This window comes from Cinclus cinclus, chromosome 4 (genome assembly GCF_963662255.1).
Source record: "Cinclus cinclus chromosome 4, bCinCin1.1, whole genome shotgun sequence".
Taxonomy (NCBI): Eukaryota; Metazoa; Chordata; class Aves; order Passeriformes; family Cinclidae; genus Cinclus; species Cinclus cinclus.
Genome location: NC_085049.1, coordinates 45,099,413 through 45,126,802, shown reverse-complemented (window position 1 = coordinate 45,126,802; position 27,390 = coordinate 45,099,413). Strand labels below are relative to the sequence as shown.

The 27,390-nt window shown below is 40.8% G+C and overlaps 1 protein-coding gene across 3 annotated transcripts; it reads right to left on the bottom strand.

Annotated features, from left to right (window-relative positions):
- Positions 1–651: 651 nt before the first annotated feature.
- On the bottom strand, positions 652–19,756 carry MDM2 (MDM2 proto-oncogene). Of its 3 annotated transcripts, none has more exons than XM_062492014.1 (11): positions 18,688–19,756; positions 18,087–18,156; positions 15,269–15,343; positions 14,766–14,899; positions 14,559–14,608; positions 13,246–13,313; positions 13,003–13,096; positions 10,302–10,462; positions 9,152–9,307; positions 7,706–7,783; positions 652–6,197 (listed from the first exon to the last, which is right to left on the bottom strand). In XM_062492014.1, exons 1-11 carry the CDS (start codon positions 19,104–19,106, stop codon positions 5,610–5,612), a joined length of 1,893 nt encoding a protein of 630 aa, XP_062347998.1. In that variant the 5' UTR covers positions 19,107–19,756; the 3' UTR covers positions 652–5,609. The 3 variants fall into 3 exon arrangements, with proteins under 3 accessions (XP_062347998.1, XP_062347999.1, XP_062348000.1); XM_062492015.1 differs by having other exon boundaries at positions 10,302–10,459; XM_062492016.1 differs by lacking the exon at positions 18,688–19,756 and adding an exon at positions 18,468–18,499.
- Between the last annotated feature and the right edge of the window lie 7,634 nt (positions 19,757–27,390).

The window sequence follows — 27,390 nt, the reverse complement described above, 5'->3', positions numbered from 1 at the left end:
CAGTTAGTACCACCTCCTCTGTTTATTTAAAGCTTTATCTGCCAGTAATTTTCTTAAGCAATTTCAAAAGTAAGCCAGCAAATACTACCTTTGGAAACATCAATCTTTTCCTGTATACAGTAAATAAAAAAGCAGGAATGCAGTTAATCCTTTAATGCTTTTTTAAAATCTTTCCTGAGGCACTGCTGCCTGTCACACCAAGCCCTATGAGCTGGGCTGTGGAGCTTGGGCATCAGCCACTTGTCTGCCAGATGCCACATCCAGTGTGCAAATCCACTTCAGGACTTGAAACAGCAATGCCGATAGCAATGAGGGCTGTGTGTGCAAGAGACTGTTTGTTGAATGTCTTACTCACATCCATTTGCATTTTCTACCTTTTCTCACCCTCTGATCTGCTGTGGGTTGTTTACCACATAGAGAATTAATTATGCACTAAATCCCGTCACTGATCCTGCCACTTGTAGCAGGAAGAACGAAAGATTCCTTGAGTTAAAATTTCCCAAACCAAAGAAATCTGACAGAAGTCAGCTGTCCAGCAGCTGAGTGGGGGCAGAAAGAGCTGTGTGCTGGCTCACTAAAGTAAGAATCCGTGTGAAAACAAAGTACCAGAACTTGTAACAATCAAGTAATGAAAAAAAAGAGCACCATGGAGTAGATATACAAACCTTTATTTAAAGCTTTTAAATGGAACACAGTTCTCACTTTTCATCAGAAAAGGAAAAACTGAAAATTGAAAGATAAATGCAACATATGTGAAACTTCTCATACATGGGTCTACACTTTATGCAATTGGAATGGATACTTGCATTTTAATGGTTACTGACTGTGGTCATACATGCACTGGGCAGCTGGAAAGTAATGCACCCGGTCAAGCTCTTGAAAGCGTGTTGCATAGTTATTTAACATCACTATGAACTACTCTATTCAACAGTCATCCCAGCTATGTGTAGTCAGACAACAAAGATTCTGGTTTTAGAAAAGTTATTGGTATTTTAGGTGCTAAGTAATCATCATCCTGACAGCCACTACTATGGCTCAAGACCAAGAACTGTCCTTTAAAAGCAAAGTGTTAAGCTACAACATCTACCCAAAAGGGAAGCCACCACCTTTTTAAGTATCACTGACAAATTTCACACGTATAATATAGCTATGGATACACTAAAGAAGCATTCACTTGAAGCTTTTCAGTGGCCCTGTGCTTAAAAAAAAAAAAAAAACACTAGCAAAACCCCCACACTTTAGTTAAAAGCAACAATTTTTCACATTCGGTAAGTGCAATCCTTTGTTAAAACCTTAAGCTGGGTTTTGTGCTTTGCTTGTGCAACCTTTAAAGAACAAGACGTACCTTGGACTCTGGCATGGAGGACCTGGAAAGGCAGGGCAGGGCGGGTAATCCCCTAAAGAGGAGAGGGCTGATGCTCCAGCAGGGCTCTGCTGTGCTGTGGGAACAAGGCCACACTACAGCCCCTCCACGACAACGCTGCCTGTGCATGTCCCATGAACATGTCCAATATGCTCCTTCCCACAGGGAAGCTCCACAACAGCAAATGCCCCTTCTCAGGCCAGATGTTGCACAACAAAATGCCAGATCTTCCTGGAATAAAGGATAACTCCTGTCCCACCATGTGTGTGGCAAGTTAATATGCTGAATAAATTACCTGCTTCAAAATGATGAACTCTAACCTAAAGAAAGTGATGCTGTAACACAACAGCAGCCTTCGATTAAGATGGGGAAGAAAAAAATCTTCACCCTATTTTCATCTATTTATTTGGTTCATTCAGTTTCATTAGGCTCCTAATAATTTTCTAATCTGTTTTGTAAAATACAACTTTCTGAAACAATTATCCTTGTTGACACTTTCTGTAAGAACGAGGAATTTTCTCTTCCTCGTATTAGTCATAAAAGAAAAAAAAAAATCTGCCTCAAGTCCTGCAAGCACCTTCACACACAGACACTTCAGAGACAGTGACATTTGAACAAATGTACAGCAAACAGAACTCAGTGATAAAAATCGTACCACACTCTTAGAAGAAATGTAAGCTTTTTGCCAGTGAGCATTCTGAACCACTTTTACCCTTTTTAAAACACCTTCTAAGGGGAGAGGCACAGGATGGCACAGCCCATGATCCTGCCAGTGTGGGGTGAATTTCAAAACTAATATAATGTCAATACTAACAAATAGGTCAATAGTTCAAAACTTGTATTTAAACAAATAGGTTTATTGTACTTTCTAAAAACTAATAAATGCAAGTTCTTGCACTATTTGTACATAACTATTGTCTGCCTGATGTGCAAGAAGCAAGAGACTAATAAAATTACTGAAAATCACATACAATTGCATCCTGTGGGCTTCTGGCATCCCCTGCACCTTCTTGGTTGTGTGTCTAAAGGCAAAAGCCATTTCCACTTTTGCAAATTAACCTTAAAGCCTCTCATCACTGTCCTGCATCTCCCAGACCATCACCCTCAAAAGCAGTCTGTCAGCTCCTTGCCTGTATTGAGGGATGCAAAAACATTCCAAAGGAAAGCAAAACACCACCAAAACATTTTCACTATGCTAATGTTGCACCAGCACCATCCCTATTTAATAAATCTTGTTCAGGTTCAATGCAGAAGTTGTTTTAAGGAAAGGGAAAAGGGGAACATAGCCACAAACCTTTCTGTGCCATTCTCAATCTGAATATAATACAAGTATTTATCTGTATTTTAATGCTACATTTCTTAAAATACTTTTCTTGTGCCTGTGATTTACTAAATAAACATATTTATATAACCAGTAATTAATTCAATAAATTAGAGCTCAAAACATCAAGTGTGAGCACAAGGATATTTACAAAGAGCAATAAATTAGAGATTAAAATATGTGTGATATTAAATAAGGATCTCAAACACCTCACCAAGAAGGAACTTTTGTACCAAAATTTTGCCGATTTTTGTGCCAGAACAAGCAGGGTGCTCACCGCTCATGCCTACACGTGGAGCACGGCCAGGCTGGGAGCAGAGGCGGAGGCAGAGCCAAAGGCTCCGAGCCACAGGCGGGAGTCACCACGGAAGTCATTACAGGAGTCACTGTGACACACCCCCGGGCGCCGGGCCTGCACTTGCACTGCCTCCCAGCGTCCCCAACAGGAACAGGCGCCAATGCCCATCACTTCCTCTTGGAAGGCATGCACCCACACCAAATAAAGTTGTGCAAGAAGTCATTAAGAATAATATTAAGACATAAAATGTAACTCAAACCAAAACACTTGACACAGTGATTTGCAGATGGAGAAATTAAAACTCCCCATTTCCTCACCGTTGTAGCAAGTGGAAGGTATTTCCAGGGCTATTCTCTGCAACAGAAGGCACGTGACTGGAAAAGAATGCCAAGAGCGGGATGGTACAATTTTTCCCAACAGGAACTAGATAAGGACACCTGCTTCCCCAGCACTGCAGTTACACAGCCAGGGCAGCAACTGCAGAGAAGGCATCGTGCTGAGGGAGAGGAAGACATGGCAGACAATGCAGGGGACAAAGCTCCGTAAGAAGATGGAACCTTTTAGGTACAGTCCCCATGTTACTGATGCTTCTGCATATACACATCTAGTTCTCTCTCACCTACAAGTGCAATGAAAAGCCTCTGCAAGCCTCTCTGCAACTAAATTTATCAAATCAAAAATTAAAAAAAAAATTAAGTAAGGCAGATAGCCCTCTATTAGTATCCCTACTTGAAAAGATCAACAATCTGCTCAAAGGCCTTTTCTATCTCAGGCTGAAGGATTATCAAATCCTATAAAACCCGTGAAAGGTTTCTGCTGATCAAAAAACTTCAAAGAACTTCCAGCTACCCGCTGTCCCTTTATAAACTGCAGGAGGCAAGAGACTTGCAAGTAAGAATTTGGATGTATACAACTGGTGTGTATATTTAGCTTAGTTAAAATGAACATTGTTAGAACTTCAGGTACACCACTATCTTTTAGTGGTATTTTTAAAGAAATAGCTCAAATATATGAACAAAATATGAATGATCCAAATAATTCAGTATTTACCTACAAAGTAATTACTTTCGGTACATCCAGGCATTTGCAGCCCTGGAATTGAGAACAACAGAAGTCTCTGTTCCAGCACACAGTCATCAGCAATTTTATACTGCTGGTGTTAGGGAAGCTGTTGAGCCTCGGCCTGTAAAATAGTAACACAGCACAATTCCTGCACTTGGACTACATCTCCATTCGTGACTTTGTATGCCATTCCCTACTGGGCACACAATCAGCAACTACCTGTAAAAACAACAGGTGCTAAAAATATACAACTCCTCTTGTAACATAGTTTTCCAAAGGAATAAATATCACTGGGTACAGAAACTCCATGTGAAAAGCAGCTGAGTGACTTTACCACATCCTGGCTCCCACACTAGCTGAAGATCCCCAGAAGGGAGGCAGGCAGCAGACTTCCTGGGCACAGAACTGCTAAGTTTCACAAAGCTTTTGACAAAGTACAGTGAGGAGAGACAAGAGCTAGAAGCAGTAAAAGACAGGTCCAATGAGACAAAATTTGAGCTGGACAAACACTTTGCAAAAGATTTTCAGAATTCTTGTGATACAGGTAAGAACAGCGAGTTGGAAAGACTACCACACTTAAAGAATGTGAACTGGAACTGTATAGCTGAATGGTTTCTGCAGATGAAGGTGGTTTTGTTTTTTTTTCTACTTTTATTAAAGTGAATGTAGCAATGAAGCTGAATGTATTCTGCTAAGTCAGAAACAAGTGCAGAAAAAGAAAACAGCTGTCCCTAATAGTGCCTGACATGACAGCTCATAGCATATCCTTCATTTATCTTGTCTGCCTGAGACTTGTTTCATGCTGCTAAATTAATAATAATAATTGTCATCATAATTAGTACAGACCTCCAAACCAACAAATGCCAGTTTCTCAGGACATTTGAGAGGAACTGTATGACTGAGCTTGGATCAATGACTTCTCAGGGGACACACAGCCCTTATGTTTACAATGCACACTATAAAAATAAAAGACACACAATACCCTTTTCTGTTTCCAAAGTATTAACTATTTTTTACCACATCTTTCCCTACTCCCTTGTAAGACCTCCCATAGAATTTGGTTACTTGGAGGTATTTAAGAAAAGATTCTATTTATTCATTTTATTGACTTTTTCACAGGGGTCAGATTGAGCCTTACGTCTTCACCAGGCAACAAAAACTGGAACCTAGATAATCATCTATTTTCCTTAAATGAGGAACTTGCAGAAATAAACACTTCAACATATCTCTCCTCCAACAATCACTGAATTTGGTGTTTTAATGAATGTATTTAATTCAATAAAATGAATAACACTAACTAGCATGGAACATTAAACACTTGGAGAGGCAGGTGGTTTAGAGGACCTGGTTACTTCTACTGAGAAAAAAGATTTAAAATCTCCCAGATGACTTATGAATATTAGGCAAACCTCTTAGTAACTCCAGTGCATTTATGTCAGCAATTATTTTTCACACAGAATGCCAAGAGACACAAAATATTAATTTTTCAATAAGCATACAAAAATAATTTCTTACTCTCTTATCCAGTTCATGAATTCTTTTGCAGCTTTCCAGTCAATATGTATCTAACTAAAATAAGTTAGTACAATCATTTGTATGGGCTGCCTGCACACTGGGCAGGGTTTGTTCCTCTTCTTGAGCTTTTTTGCACACGTAAAACATGACATGAGGTGTCCTGTTTTGCCATGTACTATGCAGCCATTTTTAGGTCTGCTCTGACATATGACACAGGGCTCTATGCTGGTAACAGGCAGACTGGATTCTGTGCTTTCCTCTTTGTCTTGCATTTCTCTCTTCTCAGGTTCCTTAAAGTCCTCCTGACTACTACAGAACATGCTGCTTGACGTTGATGGCTGGGAATAACCTTCACTTTCTTGGGACTCACAAAGTTGTAATGCTTTATCCTCATTCTGATCAACAGCTGGTTCTTTATCTTCAGTCATTTTTGTTTTCTTGCAGTCAGGAACATCAAAACCTTCTCCAGACTCTGCAAGAAAGGAGGCTTCTAATTTGCTCTTTTCCAATTTCTCGCTCTTTTCCAATTTCTCGCTCTTTTCATCTGGAAGCCAGTCCTCACGAAGGGCCCAGCATCTATGGCAATGTCGTGGAAGTGGAGGATTCATTTCATTACATTCGGGACATTTCCAATAATCCTTTAGTGAATCAAAGGTTGGAACAGCATAAGCTACTTGGAGCACTTACAACTGAAGTATTCAGAGATTATAAACAATTTATTACTGCCAAAATAATTATTATGTTGAGCTATCAACTTGTTTACAATTTTAAAATTCCATTCAGTGGTTTTGGCCCCATTTTACAGTTCTGGATTAAAATGGCTCTTATTTTAAAAGGACTCTGGTTTTCCTTCGTTTTGCAGTAGGTTTGTGAATAGAACAATTAATTATTTCTTATGCAAAAACTGCAGAAACCAGACCACAAAATTCTACAGGGGCCCCCATGAAAAACGTGATTTCCCTTCTTTTCGACTATGGCCTTCTGCAACGGGAGCTACTCAAGACAGAGGGACCCTCCCTTCCCCTGCGGTTTGCTGAGCTGCTGGGGCACACAACGGCCGCGGGAGGGCCTCTGACACAGCTGCGGCAGAGAAAGCATCCAATGCAAAAACACACCGCAAGAGGTGGGGAGAGGGAAAAACATGAAGGGCAAAAAAGAGTGGAGCATCAGCCTCTTGGAGGTTACTCCATATACCACAGTGAGAATAAACCACTGTTTCTTTAAAAACATGTTTTGTTTTTAGGGACAGAGACCCTTCTTGGATGCAAGCTGTAGGGGAAATCAAATCATAACAGAAACAACCCAAAACTTATTTACACAAATCCTGAATAACATCAGTAAGATCAAAAGATTCTAAGACCAAATTTTAAATCCTAAACATAATGTGCTGGTCTCTTTTCCCACACATAAGCCCTGCTATGTTTTCAGAAGGTGGCCAGCCCTGTCTTTAACAAAGTCCCTCAGCCCTACAGACTATCAAGGGACTGGAACACCTCACCGTTCCAAAAAACAGCTTTAATTCAAGTGTCAAATGTGAAAAGCAAATATAAATAAGGAGACAGCACACACTAGAGTCAAAATGCAGTGTTTTTTCACAAACATCTCCATACTTTGCCTCAAGACTGTAAATTTCTTCCCACTCTTCAAGAACAGTCTCAAAGAATGCAGTCAAGGCCTCTTTCTCAGTAGGGCTCTGAGAAAAGGTTTGCCTTCCTCTGTATGTTACAGATACCTTCACTCAAGCTGGACAATAAAAGCAGGTATTCTGATTTACAGGAAGAATTTTTTAAACAGACATGACTAAGATTTTGTTTCCGTTTTGTGCAGAAAGTCAGATTTAGGCTCCAAATATTTTTCTTCCATTAAGTCGATGAAATGATAAATTAGTGTGGGATTGGGTTTATTTTTTTAACGGACTAGGAAGTCTATTAATAATTAAAAAAAAAAAAAAAACAAACCAAGATTCCTTAATAATCACATGTTCAGTAATCAAAATAATTGTATTGAAACCTTCACACATAGCAGAAAAAGTCAATTTAACTCTAAAAAAAAAATCACTGGTAGCAATAGAATTCATCCATACTTCATCTATTCTAAGTCAAGTTTACCCAATATATGATGCTTCACCAGACAAGTTTTTACTCACAGCTAGAGAAATCTCTGGATCTTCATCAAATGAATCACCATCACTATCTTCATCCTGGTAAATAGTCAGCTGATAAACCTGGTTTAAATTTAAAAAAAAAAAAAAACATGTAACTGGTTTTGGCATTTAATTAAAACCCTGAAGTATTTTTAACCTGGTAAGATTTTCAGATAGCAAGCTACTTGAGTCTCCAGGGATGGGCCATTAAGATTATTAACGGATTAGAGGAGCTCTCATGTGACAAAAGGCCGAAACAGCTGGGACTGTGCAGCCTGGAGAAGACTCAGGGCAGGAGGTGTCTGATTAATGTGGGCAAATACATGAAAGGATGGCATCATGAACATAGAGCTATGCTCTTTTCAATGGTGTCCAGTGGCAGGACAAGAGGCAACTAGCACAAAATAAACACAGGAGGCTCCCTCTGAATACCAGGAGACACCTTTTACTGTGAGGATGAAAGAGCACAGGCATGGGTTGCCCTGAGCATCTATGAAGCCTCCATCCCTGGAGATATTCAAAAGACATCTGGACATGGACCTGGGCAATCAGCTGTGCCTGAGCCAGGGCAGGTGGGTAAGACAAACCACGAGAGGCCCCTTTGAATACCTGTCATTCTGCAATTTCCAAAACTACTGTCTGGAGCGAGGGCACACCTCAATCCTTTCTTCCTCCAAATTACCATCCTCTCTCAGGGCGCAGCTCTGCACTACCCAAAAACTTGGTGTACATCAGTACAGTCAGCCCCATTCAGACTCTGAGGTACCACAATCCTGCATGTCCCTGGTGAATTCTGCCTCTTGTACTTACCCAATCTTGCCATGAGCTGATTAACCTCTCTAAAGTAACAGAAAACTAACCCAGAATGAAAACCTCACATACATGTCACTTCACCCCCAACATTCCAGAAATCTCTTGAAAATCCTGGCAATCCAAATTTTTCTGCCTTCTTGCCTACTAATAAAGATCTCTTAACTTTGGTTCAGCATCTCTGTGAAACACACTAACAGAGGCAAAAAACTTGGACACATCCTTTTGGAAATAGTTACTCAGAAACGTTTCCTTTGTTATCAAGTGTTGTAGAAGCTCAATACATACTTCTAGAATTAAAAACGCAGAAAGACTAAAGCACACATGCTGTCACAGACTCCAACAGCTGGTGAGAAAAGTTAAGCACCCAGACTTTCCTATCCAGACTGTTTCAGAGCCTGCAGAAAGCCTCAGCTCTCTTTCAGTCACCAGCTGGTAGGTTGTGTAAGGGTGACCCAACAGCACTGATGTGTTATTTGATTTAATGAGTAACTGGGTGCAGGTTGTGACACCAGCACATGCAGTTCACAAATATGCCTGAAGAGTTCTACTTAGAAACTTAAAGGAATTTTTCATGTTGAAATTACTTTTCCTTCTCATCCCCTCTCCCCAGGGTCAAACAAGAATAGCAGATAGTACCTCATCATCTTCATCTGTGAGCTCCTGCCCTTCTTCATTATGACTATAATCTTCTGAATAAATAGACTCAACTTCAAACTCGACACTGAACTGGTCTGATACAGAACTGTGGTCAAACCAATCAGAGTTTTCACTTAATGAACTAGCGTCAAGATCCTGAAAACAAAAAAAAAAAAAACAAAAACAAACAAAATGGCACACATTCCACCTCACCAGTCCATATACATAACATTACTGTTAAAACAACTCTCAGGATAAAACTACTACTCAGTATAATTAGCTATAGAAGAAAAAGGACCAGCTGCTGTGAGACAATTTATGAGATAAATTACAGGTGGGTAAAAATAAAGCTAGGTCTGGAAGCCTTTTGTTGGCTCTGTAATAAGAAACTGCACTCAGCCTACAGGTAGCTGAAAGGCTGCAGTTACTATTTCAGAAAGTCACTCTGAAAAAGTGAAAGAACAGATGCAAGAAGATGGTGTCTTCTGACTGCATGACATTATCTATTCTCAGAAACTTTGTTTAATCTGAGACCATGGTTTAACATATACAAAACAGGAAGACTGAAGATACATTATTAGTTCTGCCAATTTAGAATACAGTATGTGACTAGGAACACTGTTAGTTCAGCTCTTCATGACTTAATCTAACCACAAATAATTTGCCTTGGTGTTTGCTGAAAACAATACATAACTTCTAAGTAGTGGCATGGTAAATTAATACAATGCACCATCAGCACCCATTCCACTGGGTAGAGTTACCAAAGCTGTACCAGAACTAACACCTAACTGAATTATGAGATGTCTGTGATTTTTTTTGTCTCTTAGCATTCTAAGAAATACTTATTTTAAATAACACAAAATAGGTCTGACATTTTTCCCCACTGTGTCAATCAGTGAGCATCTTGGGTTTTTAAAGAATATTCAACATTAATATTTAAAATTTCACTTCAGCTTTGCCAGCAGATCTATGAAAAACCCCACTCCACCCACACACCTACTTTTCTTTCAACCTCTTTTCTTTCCTCAGACAACACTGAAGACACTGCTGCATTTAATTAAGAACACTGTGTTTTCAAATGCATGTTTGCACTTGTGGCATCTGCAAAATTTGTACCACAGAGATATTTTACATTTCTATTTTGACTTACAGGAATGGAAAGAGAATCTGTTGAATCACTGCTATTGCTTCTTTCACGGCACAGACCACTGACTACACACCATGAGAGACTTTCATCAAACGTCAACGAGATGCTGTCTGACTTGTGCCGCTTTCTTCTGTCACTGTGCTGATCATCTGAAGAATTTTCTTCTGGGCATAGTCAAGAATTTTTTATTACTCAAAAACATCTGCGCAATGTGCAGTTTTGAATATTCTTAACAGAAACTTAAAGTAAAATTTACTACAATAATATAATAAAGTAAAATATTTCAGTACTTTTTTATGGGGCAAAAAGGCACTAAGACTTATTTAAAAAGACAGAGTAACACTTATACCCATATAGTGGGAAACATTTCTGAAACCAGTATTTCAGGGGTAGGCTTTCCCCACTTGTCCCAACAGCAGAGTTTATGAATGGCAGTCTCCACATGGAAAAACAATTGCAAATTTGAAAGAATTTTTACTCCACACATGACATGGTAAACTCTTCCTAATTTTAAGAAATAGTTAGAATCTTACTCGTCCTCGCTCCCGCTACAGGCAACAGACAGAAAGGCACTTTCAGAGGGCTTGAGTCCATCCCAGAATTTGTAGGGAGATAGAGTAATTAGCTCCCAGGTCACATGCATACAGAACACCTTGTTCTAAGCAAGGTAAGTTCAGGTTCAAGTTTCAGACACCTCAACGTATTTATTGGTGAACAGTTGCACTATATGTAATTGTATTTACTCAACAAGATTTCTGTAACCAACTTTTAGAATTTCCATTACACCCTAGCAAGGAAATCTTCAAGACATACGATGCAAAAGCTGAACTCTGAAAGCATTGCTTTAAGCTCTGCTTACTAAGCATGCTTGGTTTGAAGGCAAAAAGACAATGCTCTGTAAATGCATCGTGTTTTGGGACAATCCCCTACAGCAGCAAAAGGACCTAAAGGCACAGTATTTTAGGGGTAAGTAAGTAAAAATTCAGCTCCATTGACTTCTAGAGCATTTAGTAAAAGACAACTTTATATAAAAATGTGTTGTAAATTCAGAATGTCAGTGCAGCGGAGTGAAAACCTCCCAAGATGCCAACAAGTTTTAGTTCAACAGGCCTCAGTATGAGCTGGGGCCCCCCCACAGGTGCCTCTTGCACCCACTCTCTGTTGCCCAGCTTCTCCCTGGCCTTGCAAATCACACTGTGACAATCCACAAGTCTTCAGTCTTGAATCTTTCATTGTAAAAAAAAATAAAAATAAAAAAGGAGAACAAAACACTTGTACATACTTTGAGACTTCTCTTACTCTCCCCTTGGTGCTTCTTGGCTCAGCCCCTTTATTTTCTTTTTTCCGCCCTGAGAGCCCCACCAAACTTGGTGCCCCCAGGCACAAAGGCTGCTCCTGTCCATCGTTGTCCTCATTTAGTTGTCATGGCTCCATGCCGTACTGATACTGATCACCACAAGGTCTCTATACACTATCAAGTGGCTCCAAAGGAGCCGCTATCATCCCAATTTAACAAGAATAGTAGTTTAAAGGGAAGATTTCCTATAAATTAGAAAAAAAGTGTATATAAAAACACTATATTAAAAGAACTCTTAAGGTTGTAACAAACTAATAAATGGATGCAAACCCAAGAGTTAATAATCAAACCTACAATAAGTAAGCACAGCACAGGACCTTACATGCTCTGTGTCATGCCTAAATATTACAGGTTGTGATGTTTAACCAAGACTTTCCATCCTTTCATCAGTTTTAGTTACAACATTAAAGTGTTCTTTTAATTTAGTGCAAACCGCTCAGAAACGCAGCACTGGTTTGAGACTGACTTAACGTAACAGTGGCCTATGAGGGACACAAAAAATACTACTTGAAAGCTGAGGAACTGAAAAATGTTCCTGAGCAAGTGAAGAAAAGGAGCAGTGCAGTGACAGGAAGTTATCACCGCCCAGGTAATTACAACTACCAAGTCATGAGGCAAGACAGTAAGTGAAGCAACAAACTAATGAAAGAAAACCCACAGAATTGTATTTTAGTAGAACTGTAGAGAATGCTTCCATTGAGAAACTTACTCAGGTTTCTGCTCACCAGATTGTTATTGCTACTGATGAGAAGGAACATTCTGTATTTTGAAAATGCATTTGCCAGTGATTATTGAATAACCACAGTAAAGATGAAGGGGAGGCAAATATGATGCTTAGGTCACCAGATGTTTTAACAAGTGCTAAATGAATGGTGAGGTGCCTGAATATATCCAAAAACCATCCTGTGTTACTACCATACCTTTGATGCCTCCCACCACTTGAAATCCAAAGAAAACTGGCTTTAGTGAACAAACAAAATGTCAAATTTTGTGGCTGTCTACAGAGGGAATTGAAATTAATTTGATGGTATCAGTCGACTAAAAACAGAAGTGTTTTCATCATGAAGATAACACTACGGATACAGCCCTACTGATGTGAAAAAGAGAACTGTGGAGCAAGTTATTCCATCATCTTACTAGCAATTCCAGAGATCCAAACTGTAATGTGACACTGGAGCAATGCAATGAATTGTGTTTTTCTTTCAGACTGAATATTTTGTTTTAGATAAGCAGAAAAACATGAATAGCATTTGTCAGCATCTTTCAAGTCAGCAAGGCACAAGAATGCAGCTTTTCCCCCTAAGTGGCCCTGCTACTGAAAGCTCTGCATCATAAATCTGTAGATACCAGATTCACTGTGTGTCCTCCTCCTAGAGGATGTAGTTGGTCGAGAAGTCACGTTTGATGAAGTCTGCTTCTCTTCCAACTCTTGCACAGACTCCTGATAACAGAAATACTGAGTAAGCCTGAGCATGAATATGAGGTAAACTGCTAAAATCAACTTACTACATTAAACCATTAACGCTACCATGCAAAACTGAATAGAATGTACAATTCAGAAAATTCATTCAAATAAAATAAAAATAGCACCTTAATAACATTTTCTTCATCAAGCTGAGATGTGGCATCATCCTCAGGTGTGTCACCAAGGGTAGAGTCTGAAACCAAACCAAAATAAAACCCGTAATACAATATAGCAAAAAAGTCCATTTCAAACTCAAAAAATAAACTCTAAGTAAAATCTAAAATCCAGACATTTTGCAACAATGGAATAAAACATACTGCTCCTTTGTTTTTCAGGTGTGTGCAGCACCTTCCTTGTAACAATACTGAAGTGGAAATGTGGGGAGAAAGAAGAAACGTCAACTGAAAGCAGCTCAGAATTCTATTATAAATGGCTTCAAATGAAGTCCGTGCATAAACTGTGGTTCTGCAGATATTAAAGAATATAGGCATGAAATGCAATTACTTTCTCCTCTCCAAAGTACTTTTTACTACTAATCATCTACGACAACCCTGAGTTAAAAAGACATACAATAGAAGAGAAATTAGCTGTTAATGATATATGCTTACTGACAGACAGACAATGAAGAATCTTTCATGAAAAAAAGAACTGAAAGATAAATTTGAGTTTGCAGACTTAACAATGAGGATGACAAAGAGAGCAAGTTTCCCATCTTTTCAGCAGCTGAACGCTTGCCTTTAAGAAAAATCAGAAACAAAGGGTGTCTTTATACAGATTTAGAGGCCAATTTACAAAATGGCTTCCATTGTTTAACTTCTGTTTCATACCCTGCATTAGAGAAAAATTACAGCTATATTGAGCATTTTTATACTGTGAGACTGTGTATAACAATTCTCCATTCAAGGAGTGGCTATTCACAGCATCACCACAAAGCTACTTTTTGAAAGAACACAGCCTGTTTAAAACAGTGCTGAGTATAGCTAAGAATGACCAGTTCTAAATGTTCTTCATGCTCAGTTTCAAAAATCAAAATAGAACATTAAAAAAAAGGAGCTTTTGCCCTGACTTCATTGCTGGCTTAAGTTTAAGAAGCTATTTTTTCATATTAAAACTTTATATGTTGTTGAGGGCTTTACCAGTAACAAATAAAAGCAAATGACTTGAGTTTGTAATTTAGTAGCCTTTTAGTTCAGCTCTGTGTTTTCTGGTTCTAGTCAATAAAGTCATCGAAATGCCCTGTTCAGAATTTTTTTCTCCTCCTGAAAAAACAAGTGTTTGCTTTGATTCACTCTTTGTGATTGCTCTGGACTATAGTGAGCAAAACCAAATAGCTAAAATTGGAGAGCTGGCTGTTTGTTATCTGATCACTACCGGCAAGATACAATATGTAAATTATATTCTCCCTACTGAAATAAATCAACCTCCTAAACTAGCTTACCTTGTTGATTGATTGCTATCAGATTTCTGGAAATCATTGAATATAGTCTCCTTAAACAGGGATAAAGAAAGAGATGATACAAGTTAGCTACATGTAACCATAAAAGAGAGCTTACCGCCTCTGAAGATGCGAAGAATTAAGAGAGACATATGCATTATGCTCTTCATCATTTCCCAAACAGACTCTCAGAAAAGAATCCCATTTTACCTGTGTTCTTTTACTGAAAAGCTTGTTACTCCAAATAAATCCCCCAGGAGATCATTTGCACAGTGTACAATATGCTGCTGTTTTTCATCATATAATTGCTTAGACATAATATATTGTCCAATATAGAATATTACCTGTGAAATGAACGAAATACATACGTTGAATACCCAGGTTGTTGCTTCAAGTGTAAAAGACAAAGCTTACTAAATACATTGAAATTTGCTCTTCAAACTCTACCTAAAACTCTCTTTGAGACAACAGATTTTCATCTATCATTCCAGAAGAACACTGCTACTAGACTGATCACCAGAAACTATTGTTCAGATTTTGGAGAAACTTGCTAAATATCCAGTTACAAGTCAGTAGAATAAACACAGTGTTTTATCTCAATTTCTAGACAAGCTATGAACAACACTGCCCTCCCCCCCCCACACCATTTACCCAACCCAAAACAATCTACCAGTACTCCATATAGTCTACTTTTAGTGATTAAAAGTTCTCACCTCCTTCATAGTAAAAGTATCCTTTTCAGCACCAGCTAACTTTAACAATTTCAACAATAGTGGCTTTGGCTTAACCTGTGTGTGGAAAGAGAAAAACAGTATGCACTAATTATTCACCAAAAAACCATTATTTATATAGGTTGTATACTTCCTTCTGTATTAATCTGATATGCAAACATATAACAGTATTTAAACTTCATTCAGCTTTTTCACTTTGCAAAGTTCAAACTTAAATGCAAATAATATTAACCAAACCATACTAAACTTCTCATACACCGTACTTCTTAGCTCAAAGCCCAGTCTTTCATTCTACCCTGGTTTCAGCTGGGATAGTTAATTTTCTTCCTAGTAGCTGTTAACAGTGCTGTGTTTTTGATTTAGCAGGAGAATAATGTCCAGAACACACTGATGTTTTTGCTGTTGCTACGTAGCTACACTAAATCAAGGACTTTTCAGTGTCACACACTCTGCCAGTGAGGAGGTGCACAACAAGCAATGAGGGAATGTGGGCAGCACAGCTGACCCCAACTGGCCAAAGGGATATTCCATACCACAGAATGTCAGGTTTAGTGTTATGAACAGGGAAATTGGCCAGGAGGTGCTGACTGATGCTTGGGCTGGGCATCCATCAGCACATGGTGAGCAACTGCATTGTGCAATACTTGTCTTCCTTGGATTTAACGCCCTTTTCTTTACTATTACTCTTATACTTTATTTCAGTTATTAAACCCACAGGTTTTGCCTTTGTTTCTGATTCTCCCATCCCACCACAGAGTTGGGGGGGCAGGGAACAAGGCGCTCCGTGCTACTTAGTTGGCAGCTGGGGTTAAACCTCAAGACACTGGTAAATACAATTTCCTTAACTGGAGCTACAGGACTTGTTTATTAGTTCCAAGTCCACGTCTGGATCCTGGGGAATTGAGCTTCACTCCTTTAACCATTACCACGACTCCCAAATGGGAGGGAGGATGGAAACAGACCTCTGTGACTGTCAGGTCCAGGGTGCAAGTCAGAAAGCAAAACACTAGTCCACCTCTTTTCTTAAGTCTCCTTCTGTGACAGTTTCTGGGGTTTTGGGTTTGCACTTGCCAGCTGGGCTGCTTTACCTCTGAAGACTTTTCTTAGCTGGGACAAGCACACCCTGTCCCTTCCATCATCCTTCACTCACTCCTAGCTCTGCAATGGCCTCCCACCCACTCACCGTGCCAGCAGTTTAATCTACAGTCAGTCTATGACAATTTTTGAGGCAGAGGACGGATAGTTAAATAAGAAAAATCACTTCCCCCATACATACAAACTGCACCATCCCACACAGTTGTGCCAGCACCAGTGCAGCAGACGAGAATAAACTGCAGGGAGAGCCACAACAGCAACGCCTGTGGAGTCACTGATGCTCCCAGCCCAGTATATTCTAGTGTCACCTCTCTCATCAGTGCAACCATTCTAAAAGCAGGCTAATGTTTAGCTATCCTGATACAATACATAAAATAAAATATAAAAGAAAAAACCCATAGAAAGTACAAACAACCCAAACCAACCAACCAACCAACCAAAAAAAAAAAACCCAAAAAAACCCAAACCAAACAAAAAAAACCTCACAAAACCAAAACAAAATAAAATGTAAAAACAAAACAAAATAAAACAAAAGAAAAAAAAAAAACCAAAACAGGGAAATTTGAATAAAATATCGTATATCGTGAGACAAGGAACAAATGTTTAAGGGAAGGGCGAAGGAAGAGAACTACCCTACATTCCATTCCAAAGATCTGCTAAAACCAACATTAAGTTTTAGTGAACTAACAAGATATTAACTGCAAGAATTACACATAATGAAAAAAATAACTAACTTCCTGGACAACCTCGGATGTCCATTAAATGTTGTCCATTCACCCCCTCCTAAGAATTGAATTATGTAGAACATGCAGCATATATTAGTTTCATAAAGGAAGCAAACAGCAACTTATTCAAGTACTACTGACAGCTAAGCATAGCAAGGCACACTTTCAGAACTCTGAATCCGCAACAAAGCCCAGTTTTACTCCCCAGCCTTCTCCTCCTGACTCGTCCAAGTATGAAGTTCTGCAGCCTTGCAGATCTGACAGCAGACAGTAATACCACAATATGATGACGTAAAAAAAATGGAAGACACAAATGAAAAAAAAAATCAATTTTGAACAGTCTGCTATTCTGTAACTTCACTTTTTTGAAGTTCTACTGTCAAGTCCACACTTTTAAGCTTTACCCTTGTACACAAGATAATCCAGTGCAACATCACTGTACATATGCAGTTTTTAAACCTGCATTTCAGGTGTAAAAGACTTCCATCCTCAGGAAAACTAAGGACAGAACAGCAGAATATCACTGTATCATGGAAAGCCTGGAAATGCAAAGCCATAAACACAAATGAAGACTCTTCTTACAACCTTCTTATGAATTCCGATAGAAGAGAAAGTAAAAAATCATCAGATTATTTAATCAACAGCATGTTCTGTACGATTGAGATTTTCCACAGCTCTTCAGCTATGATCTATTAACAATTTCCACCCGAAATATTTACCACGATCAAATCCGATCATAGGATCGTTTTTATTAAAGCAAAAAACATCAAATGTCTCCAGGAAACAGTTTAGACCTGTACCATCACCCTGTACTCTCAATTATTATTAAGAGTTGCTTACTACAGAACCAAAGAGAGACCACCCTTACTGGTTGGACTTCCTGGCTTTTCTCCAACCATCGTCCCTAAGCACAGTGATTCTTCTGAATTATCTGCTAAAAACATGCAAAAAAACCCCACACGCCCAACAGAGCTACTGACCAGCGCCTCTTGCTCCGAAGCGGTGACAGAGGCATCCGTAAGGGAGGACATCTTGGTATTGCACATTTGCCTGCAGTTAAGGGGAGAAAAACCTCAGAACGCGGCACTCAAAAGACACAACCCGGGCGGGCGGCAGCCGCCGCGCCGGCGGGGCCCACTCACCTCGGTGCCCCGTCCAGCCCACACGCTGGACTCCGGCGGCGGCGTCTGGGCCGGCTCGGGCAGGGCCGGGCCTTATATAGCGCTGCCAGGCGAGGGCAAGTCAGGGCTTAGCTCCCGCGCCGGCCCGGCCCGGCCCGACATGCCTGAGCATGACCCGCAGCGCCGCCGCCGAGCCACCGCGGGGGGCAGGCGGGCGCGACGGGCCCGGCGCTGACTCACCGTGCCCGCCGAACGCGGAGGGCTCTGGCGGCCTGGAGCAGACGGACCCCGGGGGAAGAGCGGCGTCCCCGCGATCCCCCCCCCCCCCCACACACACACCCGGCCGGCCCCGTTCCCCCAGCGGCGGCCCCTCCCCCAGCACCGAAGGCCGCACGAGCGACAAGCGAGAGCCCCGGCGCTCCCTCGGCCCCCGAGCGAGCCGCGACCGATCCCCACGCACCGCCAGCCACTCCCGCTCCGCTGCCCGGCCCGCGGCGGGCGGAAAGCCGGGACCGCCGGGGCCCTGCCCGGAGCCTCTACCGCAGCCCCGCCGCGCAACGCTCGCCGCCCGCCGCCATGTTGGTGCCCGCAGCGCCGCCTGGCGCGCCGAGCTGCGGAACCTCCGAGGGGAGAGGGGGCCGGAGGGGAGAGGGGCGCCGGAGGGGAGAGGGGCGCCGGAGGGGAGACGGGCCCCGAGGGGAGAGGGCGCCGGAGGGGAGAGGGCGCCGGAGGGGAGAGGGGCCCCGAGGGGAGAGGGGCCCCGAGGGGAGAGGGCGCCGGAGGGGAGAGGGCCCCGAGGGGAGAGGCTCCCCCGGCACCCGCGCCAGGGCAGGAGCGCTCGGACACAGGGGTGCTGCGGCCTCCGGGGACCATTTCCATTTCCTGCGGTCGCTCATGCCTTTTAAGTTTTTTGTTGTGTGTTTTGTTTTGTTTTGTTTTTTCAGATATATTGAAGTGATGACACTAGGAGAAAACTCTGCATCCAAAAATAACTGGATGTTGTCGTCCTGTGTTTCTATCATCTCCCGCTCTATAATTTTCTCTATCTTTTAAATGTGCGGTGTTTGGAAGTATGTTATTTAAACACGTAGTTATTAGTTACTACACTTGAACTGCTTAGTTTTTAGTCCAACTGCCTTTTCTAATTCCCAGGTTTTTTCTCTGCTCATGGTGACATTTTGAAATTATTTTTGAATGATGAAAAGCTTTGTCAGAGAACATGAGTGCTGCAGACAGTGTCTAAAGATAGGCTAAAGCAGAGTGTAATGCTACTTTTCCATGACAACTAACTTGTCCAAACAAGCAGTGGATAACTGCCTGGACTTGTCTGTTGGCCAAATACGGCTTCTCAGCAACCATAGCACCTTGTAAAAATTCCAGCAATGGTTTCAATCTAGATGTTTGTATGAGGATGGATTTTCAAGATGACCTTGTTATCCCTCTAGAGCATAAAATGCAGTCTAGTGAGGGACAACTGAGAATCTGCCAGAATTTTGCAAAGCCTGCTTATGTCCTTTCAGTGCTGGGATTTCAAGGCAAACAGAAATCTCTTTCAAGTCAACTCAGGAATATCCTGCAGCAGGCAAAGTCAGATAGCTGCTCTTTTCTACCCAACACCACAATTCACGAGATCCTTAGCTAGCTAATTTCATTGTTAGGAGAAAACTCCATCTACACAAAAATGCAAGAGGGTGGTAAGTGAATGGCTACTAAACAGCTCTGCTATTAATGCTCAATCTTGTCCTCATACAGAGGACACAAAAACTATTTAATTCCAACACAAAATTTATTTTACTGAACTGAAACCAAACCGTTTATGCAGTTCTCCCCAAGATAGCTCATTATTGATCCTAGTTTTAAGCACAGTATCATTTTGCTGTGGCTGTGTGGAAATTAAAGAGCTTTTAAAATTAGCAGTAAATTTTCTGAAGTCCAAGACTTGCCAGACTCATGACTTGACAAACTATTACTTCCTTTTTCCAGTTCTCTACCAATAAGCATCTTGTATTCAATAACTTTGAGACTGAGATTATTTAAATTTCCTTTACTGATTCATTAACTGATAAGGATAAAAAAACCCCAACTGTTTCTGTCTAGAATTTTTATCAGTCTTCAAGGACTATCTTATCTCTTTTTTCCAACAGACTAATCTTTAAGGGAGATGGCAAATAGGTAAAATATGCTGTCTGTGCTGTCTTAGAGAAAGAGTGGGATATTTTCTGATATGCAGTGCTGCAACACTTGTCACTAATACATTTAGCGTTGCTGTGTCATTAACATACATCATTATTTTCTTCTGCTTGATAATTCAGGACAAGTATAATCAAAAAGTTTTACTTGAAGAATGAGTAATAAACTTGTACAGTTATGAGAGCTGACTTCTTCACTATTTGAGGCTTGTAAAAAGAAAAGGAGATATCACCACATCTGTGTATTTTACTTATAATGTGCTACAGAGAATACCTGCAGCATTATAAGTAAATACTTGTAACACTCACTTTACATTGTGGTTAACTAACATTGTATGAGACCCTTTTTAATATAAATTCAGATTCTGTCTGTAGACATTTCACTGTTTAATGCTTAAAAGCTAAATTATTTCCTGAGATGCATCTGGTCTACCTATAGGCACATGTGCCAGAGGAAAGGCAGGCCTCTCTCCTGCAGGAGTGCCCAACTCAAGTGAATGGATGGACCATTAAAAGACTTCAATTTCTGATTTTTGTTCCTCGCTGTAATTTTTTCCCCCCAACATGTCCCACTTAACCCTTTCCTGGCAGCTGCCTATTCAGCAGCTGGCACATACACAGTATGGTCCTTGTCAGATGCTGATCAGAGGCATAGGTAGCCTGGGTTTGTCAGGTCTCCAAGCTATTTGCTCCTAATCAGATAGAATAATATCATACTATCTATGAACTGCTCCCAGACCAAAAAATAAATAAATTCAAAGCAATCCTCCAGGGTTTTGCACGGTGCTGATTAATCCTTTCTAAAGCCTTGGACTGCATCTCTATTACTGTAATATAGAAGGCATGTGTAGTATGCTGCAGATTGTCAGGCACCTCAAGGAAAAAGGACAAAAGAAGAAAGATACTGAAGTGCCCCCATGCAGCTGGGGCATGTGTTCCCTAATGTGGCTTTCTGCCAGGGCTGTGTGCTACAGCTGTGACCCCACGTGCCAGACAGTGAGTCAGTACAATTCTGTACAAATACAGGAGAAAGAGTTTTGTTGTTTTCTTGATACTCCTGTTGTGTGAGAAAAAGCACAGTGATAAGAAATCAAGCCAATAATAGCATATTTGATTCAGGGAAATTATATTTCACAATATAACACTTATCCCAATGGAGAGGTCTGTCAGCACCTCCACCAGAAATTCTTACTAGAAATGACAATCAGGTTCTACTAAGTGAAAAGCAGATGCAGCCTTCCTTCAAGTTTGAACAGACAAGCAGGAGTCAAGAGTATGGATCATAGCAGCAGTGGGAACCCAAAAACCACATGCAATACTACTGTAGCAGTTTAACAAGGAACATTAAACTCTCCTTGCTGTCCAGCTTGTATTTTCCTGGTATGCAGGAGCCACATTTGAGCTTCCCAGGGCTGCACTGCCCTTCCCACCTACTCCAGTTACTCTGCAGCCTGGATGGCACAGCAGGCATTCTACAGCTTCACCTGGGTGTACACCCTGGGCTGTGGTGTCTTATCACAGAATCACAAAATATTCTGATTTGGAAGGGAACCCAAAAGGATCATCAAAGTCCAACTCCTGGCTCTGCACAGGACACCTCCAAGAATCGCATCATGTGCCATGTGGGTGCTTTGGCTACGTGATTGTCAGTTTCCTACATTTCCATAACTTCTGATGTTTATTTTGAAAAACGTAAAATTACTTCAGGTGTTCTAGAAAAGAGGGTCTCAAAAATCTTTTTCTAGCAGTTGTTCTTGAGCTCTTACCTCCCTCCCACAGGCACTCAGTTCAGGTGTGTCTGCTCTAGAGCACATTAACTACAGCTGCCTCAAAACCACCTGGAGGTGGAATAACCCCACATCAGAAAAGAGCAGCTCTTCTGCTTTTGTTTAATTGGTATAATTATTCCTTCATCCATCTGGGAGACATTGGTAATCTGTCTGCCCAAATCTGATTCCTATTTAGGAGCAGTGAAGTCAGCCATAAGCACAATTAAACAAAATAATAGTGTATGCCTTCTGAAGGGAAGCCAACTGGCAAAAATATAAACCAATTATTTTGAACTTCTGCTCAATGTCTAACACACAATGAAAGGGTTGGGTGCCTTTTCCCCACTCTAATTTTCTGTTTATCTTCACTTTTTGAAAGAAGTTCATGGAACAATTCTAAAGAAGTGAAAGGGAGACATCTCAGGAAAATATTCCTCTTACTGTCAAATAGATTTTGTTAAGCACATCACAGTGAAGAAACATGCTTTTCTTCTTAAGCAGGGGTGAAATATGTGACTAGGTTATGACCATATCCTGCTTTACTAAACTGTGAAAAGTAAACAATACAGTGATCTCTCCTTTCCTAGAAGTACTTGATTGTATATAATTAGATCAGAAAAGCCCAAGTATAATCATGCTCATCTGCCTTATTTAATCAAACTAGGATGATGCCAATTCAGTTTAGAATTGTTCTTTTAATTCACTGCTCATTTGTCATTCAAAAGTGCTGTTCAGTCCAGCACAAAAAAAAAAAAAATCTCTGTTCAAGGGAATGGCCCAGAAGGGTGAGTGGGGTGTGCCCAGGCTAAGAGGACTCATGAGAAACACTGAGGTATCTTTCCGTCTGAAACTGAAATGTATTCAGGGATAATCTAGCTCCAGGAGAAGCTGAGAGCAAACACAGCATGCAATCCAAATCCAGTCTGTTTGGAATGCTGTGCATGGAGACAACTACAGCTGATGATGAGGTCAGGCCTGAAGTACTATTCAAGTCAGGCTGCAGTCTAGGTTACGGGAAGAAAAGACAAAAAATTTTTTTAAGTGTCCGGCTGTTACTTGAACTGTTTGTTTCTGACAACAAAACCCAGAAGGGATTTTATTACACAACTAGCTCCTTAAGTCAGACCCATTTTATGTACCTGATCATTTATCTCCCAGAATTGTCCCAGTCTTGCTGACCCAGTTGTTCACATCTCCTCTGCATGCTCTACACTTGCTTTCTAGCTGCCTGTTATACAAAGAATATATGCTTTGCTTTGGGTCACAGGATCTATAACACCCTTCCTTGCAGACCTTCTTACGGTCCACATTTAATGTTTGGTTCATGCAGTCTTACTGACTGGTATATGATTTTACTTGACACAGGATGAACCATCCATTCCTGAAAAAAGCCTCAGTCCTCTTCCTTTCCTGATGAATTACAAAGTCACCTTTCTGCTGGCTCTCTATCCTTGAGACCACAGCTTCCTCAGTACAACTTTTAGCATACAATTGTAGCACATGCAGTTAAACAACAGTGCAACAAAAAAAGGACTTTGGAGCATTTACTAGAGCCATTAGTGTTTGATGTAGCCTTGACCTTAAGCCCTCAAACCTAATTTGAGTAGTTTCCCTCCAAGAGTTCATTGCCATCACAAACAGGACTAACTTATCAACCTTGGATGTATATTCTGAAGCCCACTTTGGAAGCAGATTTGCTGCAAAGGGTTTCCTTGAGATTAAGTGTCCCCACAAATGAGGCATAGATCCATGTATCTCCTGAAATAGATATATCTTGCTAAGTCATCCTTCTGAAAAACTACATTGCTTACCCAGTGTCTTTTTTCTTTTGCTCCTATGCCCTCTCTTGATTCAGATGGATCCTGATCACAAGTCACCTCAGCACCCAGGAGCTGGTATGCAATAACTTCTTGTCAAGGGGGAGAATTTTTACAATGCCCAGTTGCCTGCCTGTGAGTTAATACCTGTTTAAACACAAACATGAAACAACGGCATGTAAGTAAGGAGCACATTAATGACACTGAAACTGAAACAGTTGTCTCTGTGGAGCAAGGGAATAGAAACCTCAGCACAGCACTCAGCAGAGAACTGGTGTAGAACTGGGTGTTCCTGGGAGGAGTTTTGTTACCCACAGAAATGCAGCACAGTTCCACTGCAACATCAGGGACGGTTTACCTGCTTGTTCCGAGCTGAGTTCCAAGGCCCTGGACCATGATAGTCACAGAAGTCAAGGGAAAATGTCATGTTTTCCCCCTGGGTCAAAGAAAAAGTTCTCACCCATGTTTTACATTCGCACATCTGCAGTAAGAAACACTAAGGAAGTGGAACTTTGGCATCCTGCAGTTCAGGTGCCAGACATTGTTTGGGATGACCAGCAGTGTCCTGAGCTTTTTTCACATTCACCTCTGATTTTCTCCACTTTGCCTCCAACAGTGTTTTCTTCCCAATACTTGCATAGTCCTGTATTCTCCTCCACGTAATTTCTTCTTTTCAGATTTTGTTAATATTTTCACAGTATATTTTATATATATATGCACATACACGCTCTAGAGATATAAAAAGTAGTTTCATACAAAGAGCTCACAAACTATTCTGCAATTTCTCTTATGTGTCCTGATTTATGGTAGTTATATGTGAAAATGTTTGTAGAATTGGATCAACAAATAAGCAAATAGCAAGAGGTTTTGCTCCTTTATAAAAGTGTTTTAATATCCATATATTTCACACTCTGCTTTTCTTCTTGTATTGTAGAGTTTTAATTTTTAATAGTTTCCACCTGAAACCCAGCTGGTAGCAGTTTCCAATAGTAACAGGTAGTTCTTGTCCAAGTCCATGACTTGGTTTTGTTACCAGAATATTTCTTTTTCTTTTGGTAGGGGTGGTGTTGGTTGGTGGTTTTTTTTTGTTGTTTGTTTGTTTGTTTGTTTGGGGTTTTTTGTGTTTTTTTTTTGTGGGGGGGGGTTTACTAAATATTAAACAATAAAGTTAAGGGAAATCTCCTACCCCAGCTGCAAATATTAAACAATACAGTTAAGGGAAATCCCCTACCCCAGCTGCCTCACAAATTGAAACCTCTTTCTAAGTACCAGTGGCAGATGAGGATAACATCCAGAGTCTTTATCAGGAAGGCAGTATTTGAAGAGAGGAGTATTAAGTCAAACGGTACATGAATTTTTGAAGGCTGTATGTGCCACTAAAGCCGGTCTGACAGTCACCACTGCAGTTTCGGAGCCTTTGGACTCAGAGCCCCCGCTCCGCGGGACTAGGCAGTAAATTCGCTGGTGATTGCGCCATCTGGTGCAGAAAAGGTTTTTTCCCACTCACAGCACCCAATAAAGGCTCTTGGATAAAAGTTGCACAAATCCATTGATGCCACTGGAAAAGCAGGACACAGACTAAGCTCTGACTGCAGATGATGAAGCCATCCAAAATACTATTCTATGCTTTGTTGGTTCCATGGAATCATTCATATCTCAGTTATCTCTTGCCTGCACAAAAAGCAAGCGCACCAACTTTTCAGTGTTCCTTCATTCAGCTGGTTTTGCAATATCCATCCTAGCATCTTAGTTCAAATCACCTTTGTAGTTTAAAAATAAATTGACAATTTCTTCGCATTTGTTTATTTGTTTGGAGAGATATACAGGCACTGGGCTTTAACATCTGACTTACCTTTTTTTATCTTAACTACTTGTTGTTCAGCTGTGAGCCAAGGCCAGAGGGTAGGACACCTTGAGAGAAATATACCATGTAGTGCTACTCACAAAGGAAAAATCACAAATCCACTGTTGTAGGACTGTAAGGTATTACTGCAGCATGCCTTTGCTGTCAGAGGACAGGCTGCAATTTGCTCACATAAGCAAAACAAGCCTCACACAAACATACCCTGAAGTGCACTGCAGTGAAACATCTGAGAGCACAGATCTGGTTTTCATGCCAAAATAGAGTTTCAAATAGATTCTCAAAAACACCTGTTTTGCCCCAAGTCTATCGAAAAGAGTCTGTTAAAATACAGACTATACTTTTTGGCAGACAATTGCCAATCCTGATATTTAACTCATTCAATGCAGAGGATATGACAATATCTAATTTCCTCTTTCTTATTAGATGGAGTATAGGTAGAGCTGCAGGGAGTCATTGACTTGGGCCTGTCTTACCCTCTCTTTGATCCTTAATCAGTAACGTTATCTGATCTGCTCAAGAAATACAGCAATTGTGAGGCTTACTTAGCTGCAGAGCCAAACTAAAGTGGTTGTGTTTAATGGCAAGATGATGAAGACTCAGCATGCATCTCTTTGTAAACGGGTTGGTAGCATGTTACTTCACAGAGATCTGTTCCCAGCCATTTCTTCCATTCTCTTGCTGCCCCTTCTGTTATTTGTGCACCTATGGTATAGAGTGGATAAAGTGACCTGGCACACCTGAGAAATAAAGTGATTTTTTTTCGCTGTAGATCAGTTCCCTGAGGTAGTCCTGAGCAGCTACACAGCAGCTGGCCCAGGACATCGCTGGAATAGCAGCACACAGGTAGGCTGGGAAAATGTAGGATCTGCTTCAGCTATCTTACATAGCGGCGTTACTGAAGAGGAAGATTACATTAAGCTTGGCTGATTTCAGGGCACACCACTGCGAGAGAGGTGTTCCATTCTTCTCCTTGTCTCCTCACTTACAGCTGCAAGCTGATGGTGAGAACGTTTTTGGAAGAAGTGTGGTGTTGATTGCCTCAACCTCCTTGTACTGTTTAGTGATGCAGCTGAGCCCATCAAGCCCATCAAATGCCTCACCAAAAGAATGTCCCAAGCTCATCTAATGCCCCGTTGAAACAATGGTCTTGCCAGGAGCTGTGCATTCCTAGTCAAGTATTTCTTTGAACTGGCTCTGGCTCCTCTGACCACAGATTTATCTGATTCAACAGCAGGATATTTACTTGTATTTGCTGCTAGTATGTCAGCTTGCTTTATCAAGAACACATAAGACATAATAAAGAAAGCAGCAGGGACACACAGCTGGAAGCAGAGAACTGGAGATGGAAATAGGGAAATAACTCCTCCTGAAGGCATTGAGCCCTTCAGTGGTCTTTTCCTTATCATCTAACCACACCTTGAATATTATCTCCTGTATAAGTCACTTGGGTTAATAAACCATTTAAAACTGGACCATATTCCTAGAAGTATCCCTCAGGTGTTACTCAGGGAGAAGCAAAGAGTG

What these genes read in the sequence shown, in the direction of transcription:
- MDM2 (XM_062492014.1), bottom strand. Translation starts at nt 19,106, where the DNA reads ATGGAAATGGTCCCCGGAGGCCGCAGCACCCCTGTGTCCGAGCGCTCC. An exon ending in ATGAAGAAAATGTTATTAAG is followed by an intron (nt 13,097 to 13,245) that starts GTGCTATTTTTA and finishes TTCTGTTATCAG; the next exon opens with GAGTCTGTGCAAGAGTTGGA. An exon ending in CAGATTCTCTTTCCATTCCT is followed by an intron (nt 9,308 to 10,301) that starts GTAAGTCAAAAT and finishes TTTTGTTTTCAG; the next exon opens with GATCTTGACGCTAGTTCATT.